Source organism: Geospiza fortis, unplaced genomic scaffold (assembly GCF_000277835.1).
Source record: "Geospiza fortis unplaced genomic scaffold, GeoFor_1.0 scaffold330, whole genome shotgun sequence".
NCBI lineage: Eukaryota > Metazoa > Chordata > Aves > Passeriformes > Thraupidae > Geospiza > Geospiza fortis.
Window position 1 is genome coordinate 2,261,245 of NW_005054400.1, and position 22,420 is coordinate 2,283,664.

Below are 22,420 nucleotides of genomic sequence, written 5' to 3' on the forward strand. Positions count from 1 at the left end.
ACAGAGAAAGAGTGAGGTAAGCAGAGGGACTCTTGCACAGAGCATCTTGCTCTTCTACCAGTTTGAACACCTGAATGTTCACTATTGCTTTGATCTGCTGCCTTTAGCCAGATCCTGCTCCTTGTCACAGACACAGCTTTGTTTAGCTGCACTCAAGAGCTCTGAGGTATTAAGTCAAAGAGCAAAGTCACATGTTGTTAACTTCTATCCAAGAAACTAAATCTCACATTTTTAACTGGTTAATAAAGGGCCAAATTTGGATAGTCTCCTCCATACAAAATCCCTATTACTGAAATCAAAAGGGGGCTTAGCAGGAGCAGGCCTCCCTCTCAGGAAAAGCCAAATACCTCATTAGCAGCATAGTTAATGGAATGGCCATATCCTGGCAAAAAGAAATCTGACAAAAGACTGAGTCCTTTCAAAAGAGCAAAGTTTGGAGAAGCAATTTTGGGAGCAGACAACAACTTTGAATCAAACAATGAAATTTTGAGAAAGCAAAGCCAGAATTTCTCCAAAGCCAATGAGAAAGTGCTCGATAACCCCAGATTTATGCAAACTTATCATTCATGCAAAACAAATAAATCCATAAAGTTCTAAACTTTCAACATTCACCAAACCAAGGAAGAGCTTCCACTCCACTGGCTGCTAAAATGACCACACAGGATGCAGAGGAATTTTATTTTTGTTTTACAAGGTACCCATCACTTTTGGCCACATTTTTTCCTCCAGGCTGGTGCATGAGGGGTAATCAGATACTTGCAGTTAGTGAGGCTGCACTGATGTCCCCACAGCAGCTCTGCCCCAAGTCCCACACTGCTGGGCCATCTCACACCCTCCCTGTGGCAATAGGACAAGGGATAAAGATTTTAAACTGCTACAGGATCAATTCCAAGCAGATCTACAGAAGAAATGTATTATGAGGAGGACACATCACAGTGGCACATGTGTCATTGACAGAGAGGTGGTGGAGTGCCCTGCACAGTCCCCAGAGCCCAGCAAACCAGGATAAAACCACACTTTAACAGCTTTGGCAGCTGAGTGCTGCCAGGCCTGTGGGTCAGCAAGCTGCACGTTTGTGCCATGGCACTGCTTGGGACTTTGCAAAAGCAAACACCTTTAGGAGGTTACTCAAATAGCACCTTTTTGGCACACAAAGGGTGTAAGTGCCAGCTCGCCCAGAACCCAGCTCAGACCTGCAGCAGCTTCTCCAAGTGCAAGAAAACTTGGTTGAGCACCTCACCCAGGCACAGGAGAGGCAGATGTGGAAGAGGGAAAGCAGGAACTTGTGTGAAAGAGCTCTGCACTCTCCTATACACACACAATCACCTTGTCCTGCACGTAAGTGAGTAACACCCAGCCAGTGCCCTGAATTGTGCTGGCAAAAGGGAAAATTCTGTGCCATAGGAAACAGAGCCCCAGCTGTCCTCAGTGCCAGCCTGTAAAGTGTGACCAAAACATCTGGACATTCTTTATGTGCAGTAAGCTGGGGAGTCTCGGTCAAGTTCCCAGAGGAAAGGCCAAGATTGGCACACAGCACTCCTGCCTGTGCCATCAACAAGGCACAATACAGCCTTCAGCTTCTGACACGGGCAACTCAGCACCTTCCAATCTACTTAATTAATTTCATGAACCTTAGGACTCTGCATACATGCCATTTTTTAAATGACAAGTACACTGTACTACACAGGCTGCCCCAGGAATGATGTACCTCACTAGGCTCTCCCAGCTGATGACTATTTAAAGTACACCACAGAAAAAAACCCAACAAACTCAACAAATGGAGTGATTTTTACAAGACATCAGAGTCAGCAAATCCCAATTAAGGCAAAAATCAGCTGCAGAGTACACAGAGACCACAGAGTAACATGGAAACAGCTCCCACCCTCAATATGCTTTCACACAAAGTCATTTGGTTGGGCTCAAGCTTTATTTACTCAGCTCATAACAACAGCAAAAAAAAAAAAAAAGCTATTAGCAGAAGGTTAAGGTAACTGAAACAATTGCTGTAGAATAGTGGAGCCCACAACAGTTACGACTTCGTGCATATATTTATTTAATTGAATAAATACATCCATTCAGCTACTGCTTTTTGCAACAGCCTTCCTGCCTGCAGTGGGAAAGGTTATTCCCATTAATTGATTATTGTTACTGCTCTAATACACCCTACACACTTGTTTGTGTTTCCATTTAATTTTCCAGGGTATTACCACCAGCACCATAAAAGGGGACATGTGTAAGGGAGCCAGCCCTGCTGACACACAGCAAATGAGAACACCCATCTCTCCCCAAAGGGCTGTAATTACAAAAGGCTGCAGGCTGTGGACGGATCAGTGGGTTAATACCAGGATATCCACGTGAAGCTGTGTAATTTCACCTGATCACAGCCAGGCCATGGGGGAGACAGCCCAGAGAATCTTTCACACAGACACCTTTCAGTAATGAACAGGCATCACATCCCTGGCGCTGGCAGCAGCTCTCAGAGCTCATACTGTGCCTTTCCCAGCCCAGGGGAGGCTGTGACAGGAAGGAAAGGCTCTCCAAATCACCCGTAGGAGGATGCATTTACTGAACAAAAGCATTGCAGAATTCCGTCTTCGGGCTAAAAATATTACACACCTATAAAGCTGCCTGTACCAGGCAAGGAGAAAAGCAGTTCTGGCTTCTGTGCCCACGTGGGGGTGGACAAACTCACCAGGCAGCTGATGGGTATGGAGTGGGCACAGAGCAAATACAACAGATAGGAGTCAGCTACAATCCACTACCAAAGAGCTCATAAAACAGGCTTTAAAAGGAAAAATGCACAAGGCTGGCAGGGCCTTAGGTGGTGAGCTCACAGAAGCATGTTCCAGCAGGAAGGGCTAATGTGAATAAAGCACCCATGTTGCTTGCAAGACCACAAATGAGCACAACAGGAAGGAGAGTGGGAAATGCTGTGAGGAGTGAAAGGATAAGCAGCCAGGATGGGCAGAGCTGTACAGACCTCTCAGGTGGGTCCTAAAGGCCTTCCAATTGATCAACAGATGGCCTCAAAAGGCTGATGATATGACCTGTATGCTATAAACACAATTATTCCACTTCCTGTGGTTTAGACATGTAGGTTCAGACACACATGTCAAGAAATTTGAGCACTTTGGAAAGGATAAGACTGATCAAAATACATTCATCCTCCTTGTAAGAAACTTTTCATCAGGTAGAGGCAAAACCAGCAAACCTCAAACACACAAAATGTTGACTCAAACTCTGATTTCAGCAGCTTATGCTGATAACTTGCCACTAACTCACCAGCATAGATACTAACTCGCAGATTTAATTCTTGCCCGTTGAGAAAATGCTTCTCCTTCTCCAAAGCACAATGGCTGCTATCATTTTGACTGACGTAAGCTACCATAAATGATTTTTCAAATGGACAAATTTATCCCTGGAGACAGCAAGATTCCAATTAGGGCATGTTTGTCTTCCTGTGCAGCAAATCTTGAGCTGGTGCTTAAAGCAAGGCAGAAGGCACCAGAAGCCAGAGTGAGCTTTCTCTCTGCCATCACAAAACAAAAAGTGCTTCTACGCATTTGATGCAGAATATCCCCACACTAACACAAAGGTCAAAGCCAGCAGCTGCAGTGCAGGGTCCCATCCCTCTCACAGGGTTAGTCAGGGCAGATGCGGCAAGAACTCACCATTCTGTTCAGTTCTCCTCTCACACCAAGGGTAAGAGCTGGAACAACCATATGATAAAACCAAAATACACACAGAAAAGGCCAAATAGGTAAGACAGAAGAAAGCAGCTAAGCAGACACATCCAGCAGAGCTGAGTTATCCTTTTTTGCATTCCTGTGCCCTGTCATGAAACAGGCCAAGGACAGTTCTGTGCCCCAGAGGATGCTGTGCTCACATACACCCTTGCACACCCATAACTCAGGAGCACTCACCACTCCACAGCACAAACTTCTTGACTCAAGACTTCTGGGGTTTCCTTTAAGCCATTCTTCACATTACTGCAACTCAGTGAGGCCCCCAAGTCATGGGGCCTGAACAACTGTGGTGTGTGCCCACGATGCCAAACACAGAGACAGCTTCAACAAATGCAAAGAGACACTCTGAAATGCATTAAAGATCAGCACAGCATTCTTCTGAATGGGTCTCACAATCTGGCAGGGCTCCTTCCAACATCAATATCAATTTCCTCCATCAACTGGAGACAGAATAATAGCAACTTCCTCTGTTTAATACAGCCCTTAATTGTCCCAGATCAAATCCTGGCTCCCAGAGGCTATTCATTCTGCTCTGTAGGTAACTGCGTCCCAGACAAGATGCAAGAACTTTTATCAGCAAATGTTAAATGCAGCAGGAAGGCCAGAAGGTGTGTCTCAGGCTGCTAAAAACATTAACCAACCACATCAGTGCACTGGCTCTAATGGAACTCACAAAGCACTGCTGGGAGCAGCACAGGCACCCCAGTGACCAAAAAACACCTGCAAGCTTATCTGAGAGGCAGCAAATCCATACAACCACTGTCAGATCAGGGCTTTTTTCCCCTCTTTGTATCAGCTCTGATCTCCCTCCTAATGACAAAGTCCTCACTGATTTCAAGAGAACTCAGCAAGACTGAGCAGGAAAAGAACTAAAAAAGGAAATGCCAAGTGAGTCATTAGTGGGTGGAGAAAAGAAGTGTAGAGTAAGTAGTCTTTACTCCTTTAAAATAAACAGTGCCACAAATTGAAGGAATCCTTTGACACCAGTGAAGATGGAGCAGTAACAAGCCCTGCATAGTCTGTAGGAATGATGAATTCCTCCACTCAAAAGGAGTTACTTACGCCAGATGCCAATAAACAAACAGGTAAAATTAATCTGTTAGTTTGGAAACCACTAGATGGGAGTTCCAATACTAAATACAAACTCAGACTCAGAAGCAAGCAAACCAGCACTGAACCAGAATATTTTCCCCAATTTCAAACTTCTAAGAAAATTCCTTTACTTTTTTCCATCTTCTGGCTGCTACTGCCAGCATTATGAGTCAGATGCTGAAAACAGGAGTAGAGTTTCCTCCTGACCAGCAACCTGTTCCAGTGAAAGGTGTCCCTACCCATGGCAGGGGTAGCAGCTGGATGATCTCTGAGGTCCCTTCCAACCCAAACTGTTCTATGATTAACCAGAGCAGGCGTGGTGCCATGATCTTTCTAACCCTGCTACAGCTCAAATGTGTTTCTTTTGGAACATACTTCAGTGTGTACTTTCACACACTCACCTCTTTGGTTCACTTTGCCCTGGGTTACCAAAACAGCCCCTTTTTCCTAGGCCTGGTTACTACAGCAACAGAATCTTTTGGAGTTTGGTAGCAACACATCGCAGGCAGCAAAAAAAAAAAAATTAAATCTGCCATTAGTGCAAGAAACATGAAGCTGCAAGTCAGCAGCCCATGAAGAGAAATATTCCTGTAGTATCTCACCCCTGCCTCTCTAATTAAGAAACTCTAAGAATCCCCACCTCCTTAGCAGAGCACAAGCCTGAGCAACCCCTGACTTCAGAGGATGCTCAGCAGAGGTGCACTGCCCACAACCTCCTGTGTGCCTGTCACTGCAGAGAAACCACAGGAGAAATCTGATGGGCTTCACAGCCACCAGAATATTACACTCCACAGATGCTATTAGTTCCACTAATGATTAAAGCCAAAGCACCACTTTAAACTCCATATGGTATCACATCTGCATTCCTCTGCATACACATGAGTACTAACACACAAAAAAGAAGGTTTGGGGGGGTTTCTTGGGGTTTGGACTTTTTTTTAAATAACCAGAGAAGCTGTCTTGTATTATTATTTCACTGCAAAGTGACTGTATTAGATGTTATATTGTTACCCCACTTAACTTTTGATACAACTCAGAAGGAGGAAAAAAAACCCTCTTGGTGCACACAGTTATTTCTATCTAACTCACTGCCTTGGGACACGATTTTTATTGCAGAGGTGAACAATGACTAGTGCTTAGCTGTCAGGTTGAGAGACTGCTTCTAACCCTCAGCTACAGTCCAGCCCAATGCAGCACACCCACACTCAACATAAGCAATACACTAAGGACAGCACAAACTGGTCAATCTGATCATTTCTCAGCAGCAGCCAGTCATTCTACAAAGTTCAGCCAGACTATTATCACTGTTATTAATTAGTTCCTATTCTGAGAGAATGATCTATGCCAGATTTGCCCCTAATTTCAACTAAGGGAACTTTCCCAAAAACATTTCATCTGGTCACACACAGCCCCCACTGAGTGAGTGTGCTATTATGAGAAAGCGAAGTGATATAAATATAGCACAGTGACAGTATCCACTCTGCAGTTATTTCCTCTGTGAAACAGAGCAGAATGAAGCGGGTAAGCTGCTCAGCCAGCTTTCTTCTAAGGCCACTGAAAACTGCATTGATGACATCAACAAAAATAATCAGTTACAGACAAATCTGAGCAAATAATTCTCAAACAACATTTAAACCGAGCAATCTGACTCCCTCTCAAGTATCCACCAATGTAAGATGACACTTCCACTTGTTTCTTCTCCATTTATATTCATTCATGGAATACATTTTTTTCCTGGTAGCTTTTATTTTCACTAGCAAAATTGATTGCAAGTTGATAGATGAATTAATCATCCAGTATCTGAAACCCTACTAGTGATGGATAGGCTAGGACAGGGCAGAAATTAAACTTCCTTGCTTGTTGAGTGTTGCATACACAGGCACTCCTCTGTAATCCACAATTCAGAGGTAGAAATTCAGGTTATGATTTCACCAGCTAAAGCCAGAAAGCAAACAACCCCAAAATGCTTGGGGTTTTGTGGTGAGTTTTTTATTGGTGCGCCTTTTGTTCTTTGCTTGTTTTTAAACTCCACATGTAGTAACAAATACGGTTAGACAACACCCTTATCTCTGCAGAAAAAATAAAAAAGCAGCACATAGTAAGCAGAAATAATTTTCTGGAAGCATTTTCCCAGCTACAGTTGAACTGCCAACTTTAAACACGTTATTTTAGCATACAAGATGAATGTAGCTCAGGAAGAAGAAGAATCACTCTTCCTAATCCTCCTCTCATGCACCCTCCTCCAGCCTGTTCTCAAGATATGAAGCATTGCTTAAAAAATGCCCACGGAACAGACTGAAAGAAGTTGCTGCTCCTCCATATAGTTATTTATAATAGATAATCTTAGAATCACTCTTAATTCCAGCTCATCATTTATGGTGTTGGCACAGTTGCTCCAGTGAATTCAGTCTCATTATTCACCTTTGGGTTGTACATTATCTTGTATTTTACACATCATTCTTCTTTGTCCAGTGGATCCCTCACAAACACTTACAGAACCAAGTGAGGATGAGTAATGACCCAAGGACAAAGCTAAATGCTGAAATACTATGATTTTATGGCCAGCTACAGAAAAGCAGGGACATGTTTTGAATACACAGACGAAGCTCTAAGTGAAGCAGCAATACATCCATGAATGCCACGCTATGCAGTGACCTTCCACCAGGCTGCTGCACCAGCCAGGACATTAAAAAGCACTCTGAAAGTCAGCAGGACTGCTCAGCTCTGCTGTCAGGCCACACTCAGCTTGGAAACTTGATAAAAATGTCTTTGGGAAAAAAACCCAAAGGTGAACAGGATCACCCATTCAGCTGAAAGTCACACCAAGGTGGGGATGATGGGACAAGCGCACACTCTTGGTAATCAGGATTATGCTAACAATGGCAGCACACACTCCACTGATTTATTCCATTGGAGCTGCTCATCTAGTGACAAGTCCTGCAGAAAGAGGAATGTGCCAAGCTGGTATATTTTTTCAAAGAAAACTTTGCCAACAACATCCTCTTTAAACCTGCTGGGAGGGGGAACTATTGCTGAAACCCATAAGCACTTTACCCCAATAACTGAGATGCTTCACTGGGGAATCAAAGGTAAATTTCACAGCATAACCATATGAAAGAATTTTGCAACATGATCACCAGCACCATGAGTTCTACTTCAGGCTCACTGCATCTCAAAATAGACCTCACCAGTTTCCACATCCCATTCCGTTACAGGGATCACATTATCAAGGGTCCTGCCACAGCATCCTGGGTCACAGCACCTACTCTGTAACTGGCACTTCCTTGCTAAAATGTGACAGTGGTAGTGACAACATGTGTGTCCTCTCAGTCTCCTCAGACTGCAGTGATCACTCAGATGCTTTGGAACAGGATGAGAACTAGGGTATCATGTGGGGGGGAAAAAAACCAAAATAAAAAAGTCAACCATCATCACACATACCACTTGAAAATTCTTCAGCTAAAACCGAGCCCTGAGCCATCAATATAAGAACTTCAAGCAATCTGGGCAAACACAAGAGAAGGAATGAGCATCTGCCCAATCATCACAGCTGTCAACCTTTACCATGCTACAATATAAGCAAGCACTACTGTGCTTCCCTGCTGCTTGATGGAGACACCCATGCCAAGTTACTTTCACAAGCACAGCAGCACATGGAGAAGAGGCCTTGAGGCATCCTTTGCACTGGCATCAAACAGGCAACAAGAGCCAGATGCCAGCCCACAAGGAAAGGAGCCTTCCAGGAGAAGTTCAGAGAGCCTTACCTATGTACAGGGAGGAATCTTTCCGCCTCACGTGGTCATCGATGTAGGAAACTCCCAGGGGCTGGACAGGGGTAGCACCAATGCCCAGGAGGACCTGTGCCCCGATGAGCAGCAAGTACATCATGTTGGTAGCAGTCCTATTCCTGCAGATAAGGTCCGGGTCTGGTCCCTCATCGCTGGTGGACCCGTTGACAGCACACACATCCCTCCCTTCCGCTCCCCAGCGGATTTCCCCCGACTCGTATTCGTACTGGTGGGTGAGAAATTCAGGCAAGGCAGAAAGGAGGGCACCCAAGGCCATGACTATCCCTCCACATCCTATCAAGCGTGGCCGGTGTCCTCGGGCCCCGAAGTAGCTGACGAAGAGGATGAGGGCCAGGTTGCCAATCTCGAAGCTGCTGGCAATGACGCCCACGTCGGCGCTCTGGAGGTTGAACCGCCGCTCCAAGGTGGTTAAAACACTCACCTACAACAGAGAAATCCAGAGAGAATTACATTCCATGCCTTCCATTCTCCCCATATGTACTGCTGAAATGCAAATTTCCTTGACTTTTTCCTGGAGGTGAAACCATACCCATCAAGGACATCCAAATCACAGTACAGTAGCTCCAAGCATGACCCGACTGTTCAAACACAGCCACGCCAGAAGGTCCTAATACCAAGTGACACTTCACAGCCTGCCACCTGTCTGAGCACATGTCACTTCCGAATTCCTGCGCCCATCAGTGTGTATTTTGGATGCCTGCAGACACCCTTGATTCCATGGTTCTGTCTCTGGGCTCCCTTTCTGTTTGAAGGCACAACCTTCACGGTGCACTGTCCCACGGAACCAAGGCACAAACCACACTGAGCTTCACACCCTGCCAGGCACCCAACCTTTCCCAGTTAGGGAACAGCAGAAAACCCTGCAGGTTCTTTGCCTGCACACCAGCACAAGGCTATTGAGCCACTCAGAGACAGTGATGTACAAACAGGCAGTTTAGCTGGCATTGAATGCTTTTACTCAAGTATATAAATAAAATGCTGATCAAAGGGTTTAAACTGCTTGTGGATTAGTTAATGAGTGGGATTGTCACAGAGTATTTTTGAGAAGACAGGCCAATTAAGGTTTACATAGAAGATTTAAATCCACCATGAAGAAGGGATGATTTAACAAATTGTGGGTATTTAACACTAGGAAGAGAGAAGCATATGAATAGTCTTCAAATATTTAACATTGCTGCAAAAAGGAATGACCTGTTCTTTGAATTCAAAATGGATGGGACAAGAAGTGACAAGTTTAAACTGCAGCAGAGATGATTCAGGTTAGATACAAGGTGGGGAGAAACCAGATTTTACTGCTAGGGATTGTGAGGCACTGAAATATGCTGCCTGGAAAGGCTGCAGAGGTCTTTAACAGAACACAGGTCAGGAAAGACACAGGTATGACTGATCTTGCCATGGGGCAGGAAAATGAACAAGATCATCTCTGGAGAGCTCTTCCAATCTTGATTACAATGGTGCAGTGAAACACAATGTGGATTTCCTGCAACAGTCAAGCCCTGATGAGAGCATGAAGGATGAACCATTAAGTACCCCACTTGCTGTCAGCTCTGCTCAATGGAGAAAACAGAGTATTCTCATGTCTACAGCAGTGTCCCTCTTCTACAGTAAAAAAGCAACAAAAGAAATCTTGAATGTGCCACAGAAATGCCAGAAACTTTTACCTTGAATAAGAAACTATCTAGTTTTTTGGACTGCAAAAGATGAAGGTATTTAAGGTTGTCCTAAAAGAGGCAGGTTTCTCTATTCCAAAAAAAAAATGTGATAAAGACCTCAGAGCAGAAGGTAGCCCCTGGATAGAATAAAAATAGCCTCCCACTGGAGGCACTGAAAATCTTTGCTGATAAACCTCACGAAGCAGAAGCCTGCCTGACCGACTTTAAAGTATTCTGACAGCAGTTCTTCTCCGGGGGCAGTTTGCCTCTGCCAGGGTACACCAGGGCACAGTTGGACAAAGACAGCCCCATTGGCAACAAAATGGAAAATGGAAACAACCCACTTCTGCTGCTTTGCATAAGCAAAAGCTCCCAAACCTGACTGTGATGTCCAAATCAGATGTCCAAAACTGGGCTGTGTTAATGTTTTCTGAAAATCCAGCCCTCTTCTCCTAGAGGCAGCTCTCATTTTATACTACCACCAGCGTAATTCTCCCTGACCAAAGAGCTGGGGAAGGGAAGGAGAAAGAAACCTAAAAATCAAATCCTATGAATAAAGGCAGTGCAAGAGCAGTAATTCCTCCCATGCCAAAGCCAGGTGTGTGTGTCAGTGGAGAGGAGATCACCACGCTGCCTGCAGCACCAGGTGCAGGTCCCTGTTGGGATGAAACAGCCCCGTGACTCACGAGGGACAAGGGTGTCCTCTGTGAGAGGGCACAGCACAGCCTGTCCCTGCTCCAGTGGCCTTGGCAGTGCTGGAGCTCACATTCTAAGGGACACTGCTGCTCCCAGCCCTCTCTCTGTGGGAGCTGAGCAGGTGAGCACAGACACTGCTATAAAACATCACGCTGGTGTTTCCAGAGCAAGGCGTGCCAAGGAGGGGGGACAGACACCATTCCATAGCCACAGGCAGATCCATCAGGCACCCATGGCAGAGAGAAGCATGGAATGGTTTGGATTGCAATGACCTTAAAGACCATCTCTAGTTCCAAACCTTCCACCGTGGAAAAGGATTTATCATCCATGGTTTTATTGCAAGGTGTGGTCTAACAGGGCTGGTGCTGGGGTCCCATGAACACCAATTCTGACAGACTGGGGGATATCTCCAAGATCAGTATATAGCTCTGAGCATGCAAAATTACATCTGTGGTGCTCATTTCTGAGCTGTACCTAGATGGCAAACTCATGATTACTCATTACAGCTGTGTAAACTGAGGTAGAGAGCCAACTACTAATGAGACAAGTGCAGTCAACAAAATTAATTTCCGATGGAATAATTTAGGCTGGAAGACTGAAAGCCAATGGAAGTGATTTCCCAAGGCCAACTGGTATTAACTAGTTTTGGAAGCATCCCGTATTTCAGCCTGGCTGCCTCATTTTAGGCTTTTATCGTACATACATACAAGTGGCTAAAAAGCAGGATGGTGTTTAGACACATGTGAGTGCCAGATGTCAAAAGGGTCAGATTTTTGACAGCTGGATTTCAGATACAGAAAACTGCACCATTTCCACATGCAATTCACAGTGACAGAGACAGTAAACTGGTGACAAACCTGGGAACTAAAACCAGAGTCCCAATTCTCATTCCACTCTTATTTCTGCGGCACTTCAGCCATTCTTTTCCTTTTTGCAAACACTAACCCACTCACAGCAAGTAAAAAGAGCCCCACCATCCCCTAATGCTTTCCTGCTTTACTTTGGGGGAAAGACTGAAACAAAAGCAGGAGGAGGACAACAACACAGGGCAAATTCCAACTCTCTTGATAAAAGCTGGCAGTTCTCCTTATTCCTCTGGCCAGACCACACTGCATTTCCCAGTCTGCTCCTTCTGGCTGTAGCACTGCTACCCAGCGCTACCAGCTCTGCCTTTGCTAAGTGGGTTATGCTGAAAGGGGGTATGGTGAAAGAACAAATCCATCACACCAGCCTTGAGCATCCAGAAGAAAATAGCATCCAAGTACAAAATGCTGAGACCAGCATCAGCAGAGTAGCTTCCAAAACTGACAGTCACAGTGAGAGGGAAAAAAAATCCCAAAATAAAAATAGGGCTGGGAAATAAACTGTCAACATGCAGATTCTTAGCCAGAGAACAACAGGAACACAACTGCATTTTATCCAGGGTGGCTGCAGCCCGGACAGCACAGCCCAAACTCTTACTGTGACATTGGCTGTGACCTTACAAAGACCAACTACAAAACCAGCAATAGCATAGCACAGATGTTACCTGCATTTATGCAAAATAAACCCCTGCCCATGGCTGAAATAATCTCCCCACCCTCCGTGCTCCACTTTTATGGGACTTGCTGTATGTAAGGTTTAACCTGACTAAACTTGTCATTTCTGTGTGGGATGTTCCCAGTGCCCTTGTAACTGTGGGATAAAAACACTGTCTCGCCTGTATTTTTTTTTCACAATCCTGTTCCCCAGCAGACCAGCCATCACCACTCACAGACACTAACTCTGTTTATCCAGAGTTACATAAAATGTTGTAAAAGACACCACAGGTCCCTGTAAAATACTGATGCCATGTGGAAAGGCTGTGAGGATTATAAAAAGTCCCTGTGCGCTGATGCCAGGTCAATGACTCCAGAGCACAGCCCACGTGGATGCTGTCTGAGAGCAGGGATGTGGGCCATGGGATGGTGCAGCCTCACAGCAGCTCAGGTGGACAACCTCCTGCTCAAACACAGCAGGGAAGCACCAGGAGCCCACAGCTGTGAGGCTGCTGCTTCCTGACGCCTGTCAACTCACACAGCTGTTCAGGCAGGGATGGGAAGAATCGAATAAGAGGGTATTTGGTTTAAAAAAGCTTCTTCCAGGAAGCAAAGACAGCACCCAGCAAAACTCATGCAGACAAGGTAGAACAGATGATGAAGCCTGAGCCCAAGAAGGCACTGGTGTGAAACCACCCACAGGAACAGACAGGTCCAGAGCAGGCACAAGGACAGAGGCAGGGCCAGTGCTCTATCCACGGCACATGGAACTGCAGCTTCCCATGGCAGTGTGCCTGCCTGCCACCCTTATCTCACATCTGTGCACATCTGTGCTCACATCTGTCCCTCAGCAGGTCACAGGAGCTCTGACCAGCCACTCCTTTAACTGCAGCACTGGACTCAGCCTTCTGTTGTGCCAGCTTTGCTGCCCCTTGCATGACTCCCATTTCACGTACCCCAGACATCTCCCACCCTGTTTTTGACAGCAGCTCCACTGAGATGCAGCTCTGAGACAGATCAGCTGTGTGGCTGCTGTCACTCCACAGGTTCCTGCTCCTCCAGACTGGGTCTACACCAGAACAGCCAACTGGACCACTGAAAACTACACCAGTTTGGCACCTGCACACCTTGCTCATGCAGAGAGCAGGCTGGGCGTCCAGAAAAGACCATGTAACCCAGCATTGTGGCTTTCTGTGATCACACTGCAACATGCAGGAACTAGAAGTGATTAAAACTTGTAGCATGCTTGCAGTGTCTCCTCTTACTGAGCCACAGCAGGCTGCACACACACATTTGGATCAGATGACTGACATCAAACAGGCCTGGGCTGAAGGGGCCTCCTAACACCACTCTAAAACACTCTTCAATGATTGAAAAAGGAAAATGTCTCATGTAACACACACAGTGATAAATGACCCACATCAAAAAAAAAAAAACCAAAAAGAAATAATCAATCACCACCTTAAAATTTTCCAGCCAAAGCAATTTGTATTGCAACTTTTGTAACTAAATCCAGGGAAGCTTATGCCATGCCATTCTGGACTTATTTCAGTAATACATGCTCACATTCATCATCCCTGTCTGTCCCAAATCTACAGACCTCGGCCTTTCTGAACCAAAGTAAATTTGTTTTCTCTATAGGCTGTTTATTTTATATTAGTGCTCAGCAAAAATACAATCCACAGACCTGCTTCACCCTATTGGCCCACTTTATCACTAAGAAATGAAGTGAAGGCTGGGAGCACCATTATGGAGGCAGAGCCACAGTACATTGAAAATGAATATCATATTGTTCGTCTCTCCAATGATCAAGTCATTCACCCACAGAGTCTCCAGTTAAGTTCATTGTATTAATAATACTGGGTTATATATAGAAAACACATTGACTTTATGCCTGAAGGGCTTTTTCAAAAGGCTTCTTTTTAATGTAAAATACATTTTCTCAGTTATGTGGTAAGAGATTGGACTTGAAGAGACATGTCTGCAGTGCTACAGGGTGTAAAATAATTGCCTGGCAACTACGTTCCCAAAGGAAAACAAATGCAGTCTCCATTACAGAGCTGGGAAACACAGGGTTCCTTGCACAGCCAAAGGGACCATGCCAGAAGTGCCACTCCTTCCAGGTGCCTCCACCCACCTCTTCAGGTGTCACCTCATCCTCTCTTCCAGCAGCTGTGCAGGATGGGGCAGATGTGATCCCATCACTGGGAGACTCTGAACAGCTCTCCTCCTGTAGAGCTGGTCCCCAGGGCTTGGTCACCCTTCCTCCCACAGCCACCAGGTTCAGGCTTCAAAGCCCAAGGGAATGATGCTGATCCTCTGCTCTGACATCTTCCTGCTCCACAGTTCCAGCACTGAGATGGATCACTTGTGGTTGAGCCAAGCTTTTAAAAAGGCAGCCACGTCCTTGGCATTTTGCACACTCCTTCCCCATTGGATGGTTGGGAGGAGAGCAATAACATTAATATCCTTTGCCCAAACCCAGGCAACAGCTCTTCTTGCTGCTCCTCACCCCACCAAAGTAGTGAGGGCATCAAGACCACCTGTTTCAGGCTGCTGATCACTTGTTTGAACAACTTTCCTGGTCCATCAAAGTCAGTCAAAACTTAAAATACATTTTCACTGCAGATGCCAACACCTGTGCTGGCTTTGGGCACACGAACATAAGGGAAAGCAAAAAAAGGTGATGATATGGACACACCCAAGGTGGCTCTGCTCAAGGTGTAGAAATCATCTCTGCATAGAAATCTGCATTCACATGATAGGGATAATAGATGCCACAGCTGAACCCCTGCTGAAAGTAGGGTGTTATTAGCTTGGCTCTTGCTGCATGTGCCTGTGCTGTTTCTAGGCCAGCACTCGAAAAATCTGCAAGTTACTGTACTGGTGCCATGAGGAGTTTGCAGATTGGATCTGTGCCTCACTGGTGTGAAAAATTCATTTTATATTCTAGTGACCAGCTCTGAGGTTACTGACACAGTCCAAATTCATCACACGTTCAAGGTCAGGATTTTCAGGGCCTGAGAAGAGAGAGGGCATTGCACCATGCAGCAGGAGAAACAGCACATCACACTCCTAGCTGAGGCAAGGCACACATTTTTGGCAACCTTCTCTCTGGCATCAAGCAGGAAACTTTCCTGTCATCTCCTGTAGCCCACTGTGCATCCCCTCATCACATTTCAGCAGCCACAGCATCCTGTGCCCCTGGCCCTTGGCCAACACACAGGGCACAAAACAAGTGTACCTGGGCACCTTTTGCAGGGTTTCACAGCTGTGCCACCAAAGAGAGCAAAGCACCCATGGAATATCCTGTTTTGGTCAGAAGCTGATATATCAGTGCAAAACCACAATTTGTTCCAAAATAGCTTAAACCAGAAAAAAGCCACGTGCCTCTCAAAGGTAAATGTGCACTTTCCACTACTCTAAGTGAAACTGGGATCCTAACATGCTGTATAAAAACCTCACCCCTAACCCAGGCACCCACTGCAGCAAGCAGCAAGGCAGGCAGGGCTGTCAGTACCTCCCTCATCTGCTTCCTGCAGATCCTGCATGGGACACAATGGGCTGACCCCCTTTCCCAGCTCCCCGAGGAAGGGAAGGTGCAGTGCCCCATTTACAGCACTGTGAACAAAAAGATCACTGGGGTGTTGTTTGCAGCTACCCCCTCACACTCTTGGTGGAAATTCAGCCTGAGCCACCACGAGCTCAAAGCAGACCCAGGTACAGACCCAGGCCACACGGAACTGCCTAAGCAGAACTTGAAAGGCTTTTTCTATTGCTCTGAAACACATGCACACCACAGCCAAAATCTAGTTTTTTAACCTTTTAAAGCCCCAACCTACAGTGATATTATAATCATAACCACTGACTTAGTGTCCACACAAGCTCTCTGCCTCCAAGTCTGCTGCTCAACACTGACCTCACTGAGTGAAAGCAGGCGGTATTTTAGTCCCTGACAAGGTATCTACATAAAATCACCCAGTGCCAGAATCCATTTTTAGCACAAACTTTCCTTGAGTAGCACACTTCCAACAAAGCCAGTAGGTATTTGAATCCTTACTTATTTTTAAATGTTATGTCATCTTCACTGGCAGCCAAGTAACACATCATAAACATGCAAAGAGGCACAAACCTCAACCCTGTAGCTGCATTTCTGCATGCTTTAAAAACTGTAGCACAGAACAGCGCTGCTGGCACATTTCAGACCTGGAGGATGAAGAATTCCATGTGGAATAAATGCACAGCAGCAGGGGCTGGTGAGCAGGGGCAGCCAATCTCTCTGTCAGAGTAAACAGCCAGGGGAAAGCTGCTGGAACATCTCTGACACATTTCAGAGATGGATCTTTTTTTTTTTTTTCTCCATGGGCAGCAAGTAGGTGTAGAAAGCCAGATGAAGAGGAATTCAAAGTGTAAAATTTAAATGGAGGTTCCTGCAGCACTCCTGGCCCCACATACAGAACTGGCAGCAAGATTCATACATGGGTCTGGAACTCTGCAAACTGATCACCATCATGCTGGGTTCCAGCTGAGAGAAGGAGATGAAATTCATGTCACTGGAAGATTCTTTACAGGAAAAACCCCTTCCTATATAGCATCCCATGTACTACCAGTGGAGAGGCACAATCCCAAGCTGTCACACTGCAACCCCCTCCCTTCCCCACCTCCACAACTGAATGCAGGTTTGCTTGTTCATCCCATAAAACACTTCCTAACACAACACCTCCCTGCAGAGAAGGCTTCCTACTATAACACAGAAACCGTAATGCCAGCCTGCCCAGGAAACCTGCCACGTGAAGGGCTTCATGTTAGCTTAATTTATGATAAATTATGAGCTGAACTCAGGGCTAAGGGTGCACCTGAGCTGTGCCACGGTGCAGATGAAGAAGCAAGGCCTGTGGAGCTGGCTGCTGAAGCATTCCCAGCTGCCAGGCATGAACCAGGGCAGAAGTGACACGGGCAGGACACTCTGAGGCAGCATTCATAAAAGCTTTGAAGGAAGCTGAATTCGGTTTTCACGGTTGGAGGACAGCAGTGATTATATAAAGGCTGTATACTGGGAGAGGAGCTTTTCTGACAAGTCCTATGACTTTTCTCCTCTTTTCCTCTGGCTCTGCTGATATCTCTCCTACTCTACTCCCTACCAACAGAAAGGAAGTCTGGCTGCAGCAAATGGGAACTCGGCTTAGGGAGAAGTTTGAGGCTTTTCCCATCAACCAGTGCATCAAATGCTTTAACTTAGTAAACCTTGGGACAGAGGAAGCCATTTAAAAGGGAAACAACAAAATGGCCACATTGTAACGTGCCATTCCACAGCACTTGTGGACAACTCATACAAGAAATACCGAATCACACACTTCTGCACGTGGAATTGAGGTCTCTCTAGCACCTAACCAGCAACACCCCAAGCTTGCCCCAGAGCCACATGTGCTGCTTGCTTACCCCCAGCTCACACCCTGCAGCCCACACAAGCACTGTCCCTGTCATCCTGCTTGTTTGCTAGGTAACACCCTCCTCCCAAGCTGCTCACAAGGCACTCATCTCTCCTTTCACCTTGTCTCTGTGCAGTGCCAAGGGTACAAACAGGAGCCATGTGCTCCCCACTAAAGGGAGAGGCAGGCTGGGAGGTGAGCAAGGAGGGCCATGGTGTAAGGAGGCGAGTCACAGCTTGAAGGTGATCTTAAATCTATGTACAGCAGGATCACCAGAGCCTGAAAAACTTTAATGAGCACACACAAGGAAAACAGAAGTTCCCACTTCTTCTATTTACCTATCAGAGTCTGACATGAGCCAAAGCACAGCAGGAGAGGGGTTCCCATGGAGGATCACAGCTCCTAGGGACATGGCAAATTCTGGGAGGAATCCATCATTCAGGGACTAGAGAGTGGGAATGGTTTTGCATTCAACACAAGGCAGACACATCCACTAATGGTTACAGCAGCCAACATGAGTGCTCTTTCTTCTCTGCTTGAATTTTTCCAACCTGGGTTCTCTCAACCTCCACAGCCATTTCAAATCCCAATGTTTTCATCTCCTTCCAGTTCTTCGCTCATCCTTTGCAGACAGCTTCTACATGAAGTTAATTCTCTTTATGCTCAGCTTCTCCCTGGTTCCTGCCTCCCCAAGGTACTAATTACAATGCAGTTTATTAGCCAGGCACATAACACTTAGACTCTAATTTTGCCCTGCTTTAGAGAAAGCTAGACACCACTGAGACAGTCCACTGCAGTCAGTAACAGGGAAGGATATTTTTCAAAAGCACTTCAGTGGCTTTGGAACAAGAGTCCCGTTTTCAAAGAGACACTTGGAGTAAGTCACTTCTGTCAATGACAGTATGGCTCAGAAAACATCCTTGAAAATAATACCCTCAGGCTCTTTTAAAATCCATCACTTACCAAAGATTGAGTAAAGCAGCCCCAAGCAGTCTTTTCCAGTGAAGCCTCAAAGAGCAAAAGGCGAAACATTTCAGCCCTGACATTTCAGGCAGGCGTGAAGGAAACAGGAGTACCATTCAGCAACGAGGCTGCATCATCACAGGTAGGACAGCACAAAATTACTACCCCATTAATTAATTTAGTTCAGCCTGTTATGACAACTGCTAGAGATCTGGTTCAGGGCACAAGCACAGGGCACTCTTTCATCCCAGTTACCATCACTGGAGCAGCTCAGTGCCCATCATCCTACACCACAAGATGACCACAGAACCTGACAATAACACAGTTAGCACATTTACTGATTGAGAGAGAAAGCCCAAAGAAGGCCTGGAGATGTCCAAGATAAAGCCAGGAAATGAGCCCAAGCATGCCTGGTCTGCACCTTCACCACAAAATACAAATAGTAGCTGTTCCTCAGCCAACAAGAGCTACCCCATGGGCTAAGCTGTCCTCTCCCAAGTCTGCCACATGTCACATTGTCCAAATGTGAATAAATCCAGATTTCTCTGGGCACAAATATTAGCCTCGACTGATGAAGGGAGTCAGTTTGGACATGACAGGTCTGGACAGCCAGCTTCAAAGGAAGAGCTTGGCTTGAAAACATTATCCACATGTGGCAGGAATGTTCCTCTGTTCCTGCCAAGATGCCACCATCACCAGAATCTACCTCGCCAGTATTGGTTCAGAGAAATTAAGTTGCTGTTCCTCATTAATCTCTCACTTGCCTGAATAGTGGGGGTGAGGAGGAGGTCAGGGAAATACACAGTGACAGCACTCCTGGAAACACTCCATGAACCTAATATTTTGTGACACTGTCTGCATACCAAGAGTTCTGAACACAATCAGGATGCTGAGAATCAAATTGAAAGTGTCTGAATTTATGCACTGTGAAGTACAGGAGGAAGATAAAGAAAAAAACATCAAATGTCATTTTAGTTTCGTTTGCATTTCCAGTGTATCAAAGTTCCGTGCTCTTAAAGATCCCATTCCTTGAAGCCTCAGTGTGGTGCCTAACAGGAATCCATAAAGACTCGATCAACAGTAACTTGAGTACAACTACTGGAGTAACACACTCCATTCATGTCAAAGGGCCTGGCTGGCTAAACCAGAAGACCACACTTCGCCACCAGCAATCTGCAGAACATTTTTGTCCATTTTGGCCAAGCTGTAATGCCAACTCAGAGTAAGTCAGTTTGAACATGGAAATACAGAAATATTGAGCTGGAAACATTGTAGGAGAAAAAGCTTCCATTCATGAGACCATATAACCTTATACCAAATCCCAGAAAGAACTCTGCATCCAGATTTACCTCCCAGTTTTTACCCTGCTAACCAGCTGCTCACTGGATACCTACCCACAGACACCAGAGGTGCAGTCTATTAATGTGGGAGGATCTGGAAAACTTGGATAACAACAAGGGACCCTGGGCAATGTTCAGGGATAGACTTCAAAAGTTTGCAATCTGAACACACACAGATCTGATTCTAGAGACTGCAACCAGTATTTCCCAAGAGTCATTATATACAGCTACAGTAATTCATTAGGGATCTTACAACTACAGCAATTCATTAGGGATCTGTTTAAATAAGAAGGCAAAATAAAAATTCTGGCAAAAAGCTTGTCCAGCATAGAATTAAGCTGAATAATTCAAATCAATAAATGCCATCTAAAATAAGGGAGGCTACACCATAAGGCTCAAATGTTTCCACGATAAACAGCAAGAAGAGATTTGAAACTTCTGCCTTCTTGCTAAGAAAGAGCAAGAACTGAGATTAAGTTTAACACAGTACCTTGATGCATCCTAATCCATGGAAAACCCAGAACTTCTGTACAGTTCTGAGAAAGCTTGTGCAGCTGTGCCAAATGACACAGCAAACCCACAAAACTGCCTCTAGCACATGGCTTGCAAGTGTGGCTAAACTTCAATAGCCATCAAATAACTCCCAAGCTGATTTTGGAATCCATTCATTCACACAGTGATTTGTCAATGCAGAAGAGGCCTCAGTCAAGTGAATTAACTCATGGAAGTGCATGGTTTATCTAGCTCCATGGAACACTTGAATACTTTCAGCCTTTGCTCTCAAGCTCTCTGAAGCTGTTAGGTTTGAATCCCAAAGACTATGGAAAGCTTTTCGGTAACCCTAAAGCAGCTCCCTTGAGTTACAATTTTTAATAGTATTAAATATTGTCGCAGAGATCTTTTATGAAAAATCTTTTTTTTTTAAGATTTTTCCTCCTGAGAAGCTGAGAGGCCTCAGGAACAAAATGTAAACATGGATTATCTGCTGCTGTGGAATGCAACAGGTAGATCTTTGATTAGTTCATGTTGGTTGTTTCTAAATGATGGCTAATCACAGCTTAGCTAGCTCCGATAGCGAGTCCGAGACACAAGCTTTTGTTATCATTCTTTCTTATTCTATTCTTAGCTAGTTTTCTGATGAAATCTTTTCTTCTATTCTTTTAGTATAGTTTTAATGTAATATATATCATAAAATAATAAATCAAGCCTTCTGAAACATGGAGTCAAATCTTCGTCTCTTCCCTCAACCTAAGACCCCCTGTGAACACCGTCACAAAATATCACAGACTATAGAAAGAGAACTAACAAAACTCCTAAACACAACCTAGACTAGCACCTTGTGACCCTTCGGCTCAAAGGCCATGGGGCTCAAGCAGCCATGTGGTTTTGGTATCACATTTTGATATCAAAAATAGAAACTTGTGGTGCAGGTCTCTTTGGACCAAGGCTGGAGAGCACAAGGCAGGTTCCTGCAGGAACACAGCTGAGCTCAGTGGGCACTCCTTGCACTGAGCACCTTGGGTGAGACCATCTATGTACAGGATGGATGACCCAAACAGCCATCACTGCCCTTCACAAACAAGCACCCCTAGACAAGGCATCCCTTCAGCTGAAGCTCCTGTCCCTCAGCCAGCAGCTGCACTGACTTCAGACAGAAGGACCTGCATTATAACTAGCTGTAGGCAGCAGGAAACAAAGTGTGCATCTCATGCAGAGGCTGAAAGGCCCATTGTAATTAGCCACTCTCAGCCCTGTACGCTGGACAGGACAAAAACAAAACCCACAGTTTTCCTTTGCTGGTAAGCCCTAAAAACACTGCCCACTATTTCCCATAAAGGGCCTGTATGCCCAGCACTTTCCCTGTCACAAGCTGGGGCATTTGGCATAGGCTATGGGAAGGGTAACTCCCACAAAAATCACATTTTACGGACAATGCCTGCAGGACAGAAAGAACACCACCATGTTTTAGTCACACAGACATGCTTCTCCTTGGGCTGAACCTTGCTGCCCAGTGGGACACCACAAAAAACAGTGACTGATCACCAAGTGCAGGACCCAAGCAAAAGGGAAACCATTTACCCAGTGGCAGCCAACATTTCTGCAAAGAGCACATCAGTGCCCAAACATGAATAATGGTTTATTTCATGGTGATGCTCTCCTACCAGAGCACAGTGAG

At 45.4% G+C, this 22,420-nt stretch overlaps 1 protein-coding gene across 1 annotated transcript in view; it reads right to left on the bottom strand.

The window, feature by feature from the left end:
* SLCO3A1 (solute carrier organic anion transporter family member 3A1) overlaps positions 1 to 22,420 on the bottom strand; it is a 164,955-nt gene that overhangs the window by 98,491 nt on the left and 44,044 nt on the right. The window contains exon 3 of the mRNA XM_005426055.2: positions 8,603 to 9,068. Coding sequence (XP_005426112.1) covers positions 8,603 to 9,068 — 466 coding nt within the window. The remainder of the gene's footprint in view (positions 1 to 8,602; positions 9,069 to 22,420) is intronic.